This window comes from Triplophysa rosa, linkage group LG4, assembly GCF_024868665.1.
Source record: "Triplophysa rosa linkage group LG4, Trosa_1v2, whole genome shotgun sequence".
In the NCBI taxonomy this organism is placed as follows: domain Eukaryota; kingdom Metazoa; phylum Chordata; class Actinopteri; order Cypriniformes; family Nemacheilidae; genus Triplophysa; species Triplophysa rosa.
This window is the reverse complement of record NC_079893.1, coordinates 13,890,414-13,899,868: the sequence shown is the minus strand read 5'-3', so window position 1 is coordinate 13,899,868 and position 9,455 is coordinate 13,890,414. Positions and strand designations below refer to the sequence as shown.

Genomic DNA, 9,455 nt, shown 5'->3' with positions numbered 1-9,455 from the left:
GATTCTAGATGTGTTTACTGCAAATTACTGATGTGGAAAATTACAATAAAGCTTTAAATGGTGCCAAACATTCATCATAGTTTTTTGCACCTTCGTGCATTTGAAAGTGTTTTGTGTGAGATAGTTTTGGAGAGGCATTCTGTGTAATGTCAAAGATGAAATCTTTGGACTGTTTCGCATTATCTGTGCAATTTCTCAGAGTATATTTTTGTGCAGCATAGTAAACAGAGCTAAAAAAATACTGTTATTAGTATAAGGACATTGTAAAATTAGACAAATATTTCATAAACATGCAACCAATAGACGGTGAGTATTTAAAACTTTGTGAATGATAACCTTTGTTATTCTGAAGAGTTCTGTGTGCATAGATTCCATGTGGGCCTGGAATAGAATTATGATTATGTACCTTTCTGCCGTGTGTTACAGGCCACCATGGTTTACTTCACAACAATATTGTTTTTCAAAAAGCATCAATTTGTAATATGGAATTTAGATATTCCTAGAAACATCCGATGTAATATTATTTTGTAATTTAGAATAGCATAGGAGAGTGCATTGAAATGATCTGAATGTATCAAAGGAAACATGTATTCCCAAAATGATTCTATTACGATTGATTACAAGGTACATTGTTGGTACTTGATCTCAATGTATTCAGAGATAGAAATGACGGTTTATCATTTAGAAAAACAACACAACACATAAATCAGTTGAAAGGGACAGCAAGCACCTTATTGTTCTAGACAGGGAACTAAGATGTGGAAAGAAGCCTGAGAGAAAGGACAAACAATGTGAGACCGAAAAGAGAATTCGCTGACCTCCGCTCACTCTGTGGACAAAAAATACACAGCTGTTTCTAATTGGAAACTCAGCACCGACTGCTGACCTACATTCTGCATGAGATTCTGAACTGAGAGCAGAGGAGAGGGAGTGAGAGGGAAAACAAAGAAGTGAAGAAAGATGGGGATTGATTTGTGGAGGAACTGAATGGCTGGCGAAAAGGAAGATGAAAATTTTGTTTGTCCGATTTATTATTATGGAAATTTCTATCTTTTGAATAGTCCTATAACCAGTTTGAAAGGACTGAACTTCTTTGTGTTATTAGTATTTAAAAATAGGATTGTTTGCATGTAACTATCGGCAGAACTGGAGAACTTTGACAGGTCTATTTACAAGAAATTTAAAGAGAGAGTGCAGACTGTCCTTTAGTCCTTGGGGCTTAGGCCAGCCCAGTGGGGGTTTGGCTGGTTGCATGGGTTTTCATTATGCTTCCAAAATGCATTTTTCCTCTGCCATGAAAAGCTTGTACTTTATAAAAAGTGACCAGGTGCAAAGGTGGCAGCATGCAGGTCATGTGCATCTGGAATGCATTATTATGATATTAACATTATTTGCTTAAGGTATATCAGAGCACCTTAGCCCTGTTACCCCCTTCTGCAAGGCTTGACCTCACTCCCCCGAATGTGAGTCACGTAGCCTCTCATCTTACTGTGTCTGTGTTTACTCCCTGCCAGACTGTGAATAGCATAGTTTACACATAGGTTAACATGTAAGAAGTAGACAGTGTTGTGCTAACAAAGTTGGGTTTCTTTGTTATGTACACTCAGAGCATTGGGTTTAATTATCTAGCAGAAACAGTGGGGAAAGAAACGAAACCAAAACACAGAAAGGGGAACAACTTACGACAGCAGTGCTGGTGAGTGAGAATGCAAAGAGAGCTTGAGGGGCCACCACAGCCTTTGAGTGCCTGGGAATGTATTTCCACAGTCCACAAGTGCAGCTGTGCACATCACCAAATCAGGGGTGGGGGCAAGTTAACAGCCTCACAAAAAAAGAAAAAAGGTGGGCAGACTTACTGTTGAACCAGTGGCTTTAACAAAAAGAATACAGTGCCCCCTCCTGCCTCCAACATTTGCCATCGAACGTGCATCCATGAAGTTTAATGAGCATCTGGTTAAATGCAGGGCAAAATTATACACACATCTGTGGTAATGCAGCTTCCTACCTTCATTCATCAGATGTTTTGTTTGGCTGTGCAGAGAGGGGGTTGGCTGAATAAGTACTAATTTGTGTGAGTGAGGCAAAACTTTTACAAATGTTAGTAATATGTTAGTAACTTTAGTAAATGACACAAAGACTCAGGTGCTGTTGATAAAGATTAACTTTATACAAAGTGAAACATTTAATAAAAATTAAGCTCTGTCAACAGCATCTGCTATCAATTACCAGATTTGTTTAAAAGTATGAGCACAAAGTTTTATGCACAAGGTGTTATCATACATATGTTTTTGTATTTCCTCTGCTAGAAAACTTTTACTTTAAAACATAATGTCAAAAAGGACATTACACATAACTTTTGAATAATTTAGTCAAAGCAAATTGTCACGGACACAGTACTAAATATTGTGATGACAGCGACGTCTAGTGGTGTGCTAAGGAAGTTACAGGTATTTGGTACATGGCTGTCCACCATTTCTCAGCAAGAGCCAGGGTCCACTATAGTATGGAGCCAGAAATATGACAAAACAATCTGAATTTGAATTTCGTAAATCTGAATTATTGACAAGTGTTTTTTAACAAAACTGAATATTATATGGGAGTTAAAAGAGTTTTGAATTAGATTTTGATTTCGAATTTGAATTTTTTTTACTTGAATATTGAACATTTGAAATTTAACACAATTGCTTTTTTTTAAGGCAGAGTTTTATAGGCATGCATTTTCAAACAACATATTTTTTGCTCTGAATTCTTAGATTGCAAATATCCAGTTTTTTTTAATACAGCCTCACGTTTTCAAGATGAAGAAGAAATTCGGAACATCAAATTCAATTTTCTAAAATTCAAAACGCAGAAATTCAGATCGTACAGAAAGTAGGTCAGAGGTCGTCCACAGGGAAGAGTAGAAGATCTCGGAAAAGTCAAACGGAGCGCTTTGGCCACAATGGCCAGTTATTTCTTCTTATTATCCAGTCAAACTCCAAACATGCTGTTTTGGAGAGTGGAACTTCTTACATTGCAATAAAAAGGATTTACATTTTTCAAATTGCGACCACGCCCACAAGACTACATGGGTTGATCGTTTGTTGTTGCTGCAGCATAGACAAGCTCATACCACTGCAATCTTAGGCAGCTGCCCGGGATGTGTGCGCTCACTGCCTGCGTTTTTGCCTGCTATGCCTCCAAAGTTTGAGCTCACTCCCAGCGTTTGCTGTTGGTGCTTTTACCCACAGTGTGCTTAGTGCACGCTCGCTGCTAGCTGCCCCACTATGCGCGCTGGCTTCGAGCGTTTGTGCGTGCATATACATTTAATATATTAGACATGTATACAATTTTTATAAAGAACGTTTGTGGGTCCTGCAAAGTCAATGACATACATGGCACGCTGCAATAAAAGTTATGTATAACATTTAATGCTGCAATAGAGAGAAAATGAATAAACTATATACAAAGACTATAAAATACTAAAACAACTATAAAATACAAAAATACTATAACAAAGACTGCAGTTTTAAAGTACTTTTATTCATTTATTTATATGAAGTACAAGTAGCAATGAGGTACAATTAAAACAAAAAGATTTTCATTTAGCAAACGAACACACCTCCATCTTAAGCTAAATATAGCCTACTTTGTCAACGCAAAATAAAAAAGCTATCAGTTTATGCGTTTTAGTGAATACAGTCTAAATTAAATAAAAATAAACACATTTTCTATCTACTATACAGTAGTCTGCAAAACGAACGCAGCAAAATGCACCTGGATATTAAGGTATGGCGTTTTCAGTCATATATTACTCAACATATTATTTATAGTGAACTATATCCACAACAAACTTACATTATATCCGGAGGAATAGAATGCTCTCTTGTTATCATTATCAAAATGTTTAATCTGCATGAAACAGAAAGTGCATAACCATACAAAAACACGAACATCATGGTTGCTTTACTGACAAAACGGGAATATAACATAGATCGATAGATTTGTTGGTTCAGCAGAACGTCGAGTCGTTGAATGTGTGGTGTAGTGGTCTGGCACAGCAGTTAGGTGTGTGCTCCTTTCTGACTGACAAAGACTGGAATCGGCTCTAGTCATAAGAAAAAATCTTTAAGTGTGTTGTGTCCAGATTGTTTCAGCTGGTCGTTAAATGTGTCCTGGATCAAAGTTATTGCATTTCAATACTATTACACACTATTTTTTTATTACAAAAGTTATTATTTCAGTCTGTAGCTTTCACAGTTTATTCATTTTCTCTCTATTGTAGCATTAAATGTTATACATAACTTTTATTGCAGCGTGCCACGTACGTCATTGACTTTGCAGGACCCACAAACGTTCTTTATAAAAATTGTATACATGTCTAATATATTAAATGTATGCACCCACAAACGCTCAAAGCCAGCGCGCATAGTGGGGCAGCTAGCAGCGAGCGTGCACTAAGCACACTGTGGGTAAAAACACCAACAGCAAACGCTGGGAGTGAGCGCAAACAGTGGAGGCATAGCAGGCAAAAACGCAGGCAGTGAGCGCACACATCCCGGGCAGCTGCCTAGATTGCAGCGGTATGAGCTTGACTATGCTGCAGCAACAACAAACGATCAACCCGCGTAGTCTTGTGGGCGTGGTCGCAATTTGAAAAATGTAAATCCTTTTTATTGCAATGTAAGAAGTTCCACTCTCCAAAACAGCATGTTTGGAGTTTGAATGGATAATAAGAAAAAATAACTGGCCATTGTGGCCAAAGCGCTCCGTTTGACTTTTCCGAGATCTTCTACTCTTCCCTGTGGACGACCTCTGACCTACTTTCTGTACGATCTGAATTTCTGCGTTTTGAATTTTAGAAAATTGAATTTGATGTTCCGAATTTCTTCTTCATCTTGAAAACGTGAGGCTGTATAAAAAAAACTGGATATTTGCAATCTAAGAATTCAGAGCAAAAAATATGTTGTTTGAAAATGCATGCCTATAAAACTATGCCTTAAAAAAAAGCAATTGTGTTAAATTTCAAATGTTCAATATTCAAGTAAAAAAAATTCAAATTCGAAATCAAAATCTAATTCAAAACTATTTTAACTCCCATATAATATTCAGTTTTGTTAAAAAACACTTGTCAATAATTCAGATTTACGAAATTCAAATTCAGATTGTTTTGTCATATTTCTGGCTCCATACTATAGGTCTTCAAAAGACTTCCAAAGGTCCTCAGAATGACTTAAAATTATTCAAAATAAGACAAAAGAACGACTCAACAGGACTGATTTTGAAAAGCTTTCTCTACTTTGATGTCATATGCCAATAGGTCTGTGCACTGTATGAAGTTGAACAAACCTATGATTTCTATGGCAGTTAAAGCAGAAACCTTTTATTGGCCAAGTTGTACTCACTAAAAATGTCTCAGTAGACAGATCATAATGGTGTTTTTTTATTTCTGGAAGATACAGTTGGGTCTGGTTGTTTTGGATTTTATACTTTAATATATTTAATTTGTTTACCACATACTGGGTTAGCAAAATTTTGATGAATACGCATTAATACCAACCATAACACAAAAACACAACATTTTTCAAAGGAACAGCCACATTTAAAACTCCTGCTAGTTGGACTTGGCCATCTGATTGGATGTAGCTGCTAACTCTCGTCCGCCCATTTGTCCCACCCCCTTTGAGCATATTTCAGGAAGTAACATTTTAACCCTGACACAACTGCCGAGGTTTAGCTCATAAATATAAAATTCGTCGACAGGAGCGTCCGACTATTTTAACAAAATTATTATGTATAAACTATGCCAGCACTGGTTCAATAAAATTATTATGTATAACGCCAGCACTGGTTCATTTGATCACGTCCAAACGTTACGTTATTAATATGCATGAGCCTTACGCATCACGTGTGACGTGAGCTGTCTGAAGTTGAAAACACTGTTCATGTTATTGCTCCTACTCTGAAACGTGCGTGGCGTGCTGCTCAGCGAACGCGAAAAACAAACAAACATTTTGTACACATTTCTTGGCTTTGAATTAAACACGAGATTTCTTTCGCGTATCGCCTTGTTTTCATCGAAGACAGTTTAGCCTACCAGCTTTGCTGCTAGATTTTAAGTGACAACAGAGCCTTTAAGGTAAGGCCACGCTCATTTGAACACATTTACAACGATTTGGTTAATTAAAATGAGGCAATTCAATTCGTCTGACCAAACACAACGCCATTATGTGCATAATTTAAAATAAGTGGTTTTGCACGTATGGTGTTGTTGATGTAAATACTTCTTGTTTCCGTGATCTGCAGGCTTAGGGGGACGGTAACGTAAACAAGCGAGTAATGGCGACTGAGATTGAAGCATGGACTACTGGCCCACAAAACGATGGTACGAACATTAAACCTTTAATTCTCTTTAGTGGTTGGACCACTCGTTTATTGACTTTGGCTAATGCATCTAAAAAGTGGTCGTTTAAGCTGTCGTTTTTGGAGACGAGGTGAGCTGTAGTTGCTGTCCTACTCCACCATGTGCTCACAAATGTTTGCATCATAAAATGTTGTGTCTGTGGTATACTCACGAAAACGGTGCATGTGTATCTTTTTTCACATAACAATATTTCACGGCACAATATTTTAGCACTTCTGGCTTTGACAAAATACTCCTGATACAAAACCAATTTGAGGATAAGGTATTTTAATTTTCTGCATATACACGTACTAGGAGTGATTTCCTCTGTCGCACCCTGTGTTGATGTAAGTTACATTTCAGAATCTGAAAACAACGCAGAGGACATTGAAGTGTTTAAAATATCAAAAATCTAGAAAAACCGCGACCAGTTACGTAATTAATTACGTTACGATTGTATAGCATTGACATAATTCGATATCTTGTGTGGATTAATGCCATAACATGTCTTTGTTAACCTTTGTTAGAATTTTAAATACCAAGCATCCTTGCTGAGATTCCCGGATGTTTTTTTCTTTCCACGTGGGTTTGAATACGATTTATGAGTTACGTGCGATATGAGATTCCGGCTACATTCTTTACTAGTATTGCTCAATACTGCGCAGCAGTATATAATATATATACGGTATTATACATAACCAGAATGTGAGGTTCAGTGAATTATGTACTAATAAAACTGTTTAGACGGTGGTATGGTACGTGTGCTCTGTAACTGCACATTTTGAGAGTGTACAAACAACTTGAGCAGTTGGTGTGGCGTGGTGTTTTTGTGTAATTTAATCATATTAGATTTTTGTAAGATGTTTTTATCAACTGATTTGAACATTTGATTGACTTACTGAATTAAATGGATATTAAATATTCTTCTATGACAGTTTTTATGAATAAAATATGCATTTGAAATAGAACATTAGAGAATTATGTATGTGCAGAAAAGAGAGAATTACAAAGAAATCGATTTTCTTAGCATAATGTTCAAAATGTGGATTTAAATTTTGTTTTTCAACAAAGTACCTAAATGAGCCAAAGCTGACATATCAGATAAGACGGCTTCCATTGATTATGGCATATGTTGCTTTTTTACAGTTAAACTGTTGGTTACAGTCACACCCCAGTCTCCCATTTTGCTACATGAATAAGGTTAACTTCAACGTGATGTTTTTGGGTGACTTTTTCAGTACAGTGCTACTGTAGGTGAGCTGTATGATGTTTTTTTTTTCCAAAAAGTTCTTGCAGAAGGCACTATCATGTAAAAACCTCAACCAAAAGTCAAGTATTCATACAGACCTTTTCATTGGACGCGTGCGCCTGACCCCCAGTTAACTTCAGGTTTGCGTTTGGCTAGAGTCTAATAATATCAACTATTTATATTTAATTTAATGTTATGTCAATATTAATTTGCATTATTTTACTGTATAAATTGTTATTAAATAAAATATTTTTTGAATTTTGTTGTATGTTCATTTTATTAAATAAACAATTTGTTGAATGGGTCCTGTAGTTTGGTCGCATTTAAACAAACCGTATGGTACCTTGACATCTAGCGCTTGAGCTTGGTATCGGAGTCTAAATTCAAAAATATTGTTGAGACAAGTAAGGGTTCTTCTCGGTTTCTTTTGATTGTTATCAGAAATAATCTACAGGCACTCTATTGTTTGTGAATGTGCCAGAAGTTAAATTGGGGTTACAAAAGTTCGCGTGCGCAGTAACGTTTGTTTATGTTGTTAATCGAAACCATCTATATATTGAGTATAACATGAGAGATCCTATGGAGCGAAAAATTGTGCCTAAACTTAACAAACAAATCCAGCGTTTTGCAAACAAACGCAACCTTTTTTGCAAAAGAAACTAAACTCTGAAACAAACAGAAAGCGTTTGACAAATACATAATGCAATTCGAGAGAAAATGCAAAGGTGTAACATATAAATGTACTGTGTTTAAGTCTCACCTTTTTATGAGATTCTCTCAGCTTGATTTTCTCACAAATGTGACGTCCAGATTTTCTCACAAATGTGATCGTACAGATTTTCTCACAAATGTGACCGTGCAGATTTTCTCACAAATGTGACGTCCAGATTTTCTCACAAATGTGACGTCCAGATTTTCTCACAAATGTGACCGTGCAGATTTTCTCACAAATGTGATCGTCCAGATTTTCTCACAAATGTGATCGTCCAGATTTTCTCTCAAATGTGACCGTGCAGGTTTATATCAGGGCTTGCTCTAGGCATGGGCAGGGGTGGGCTGAATCCCCCTAAACATCTGTCTTGCCCACCCAATGAGAATCAAAAAATAACACCAAAAATTGTTGTATTTTCTATTGGCTGAAAGCAACGTCACACTTCACTTCACTGCTCTGGCTTTAGTTTGTAACAGAGAAGCATGCTACAAGTGGAAGCAAAATACTGTGCAAAGGAATTTTAGATGCACTGCACATATGTAAAATTAAGCATGTCAAATTAATTGTGCAGTAAAATCAGATTCAATTCTTCGTTTTTGCGGTCTTATTTTGTGCTGTTAACAAACAGCTATTATTTGCTTGCAATATATAGGCTAGATTTTAACCTATTGACTTTAAGTAATGACTGAAAGCTCCATCTTCCGAAGCTCCCGCTTCAGAAATAAATCTGTTTCTCTCCATCTCAAACACCCCAATTCACGGTAGCGAAAAAATGTGCAAAATAGTTCAGTTTAGGCGCGATGCGCGCTCACGATACCACTTAAAAAACAGCAGACACGATGTAAAGTTCATTGTGCAGTGTAATCAGATTAATTCATTCAATTCATTAAAAGAAATTAAACAGAAATCAGTGATCGTTCAGTGAATGGGGAATGTTCTTAGCCCACTTTATTTTGTAGGCTTCTATTTATGTCCAGTTTACATAACCGCTTTATTTAAGGTGTAAAACATCAATGAAATGTTGTCTGTTTTTTATATTTATATAAAAATAAATCATTTAAATCCTGCATGTATTGCAGTCATATACTGCAGTGTTTGTTGAATTCCAACAA

General features: G+C 36.4%; 1 protein-coding gene across 2 annotated transcripts in view; it reads left to right on the top strand.

Annotated features, from left to right (window-relative positions):
• The first annotated feature begins 5,886 nt into the window (after positions 1-5,886).
• pdcd4a (programmed cell death 4a) overlaps positions 5,887-9,455 on the top strand; it is a 35,303-nt gene continuing 31,734 nt past the window's right edge. The window contains exons 1-2 of one of the 2 annotated variants that reach the window (XM_057330855.1): positions 5,887-6,118; positions 6,286-6,364. In XM_057330855.1, the coding sequence (XP_057186838.1) occupies positions 6,319-6,364 (46 nt within the window). In that variant the 5' untranslated portion in view covers positions 5,887-6,118; positions 6,286-6,318. The remainder of the gene's footprint in view (positions 6,119-6,285; positions 6,365-9,455) is intronic. The other variant, XM_057330856.1, reaches the window with a different exon arrangement.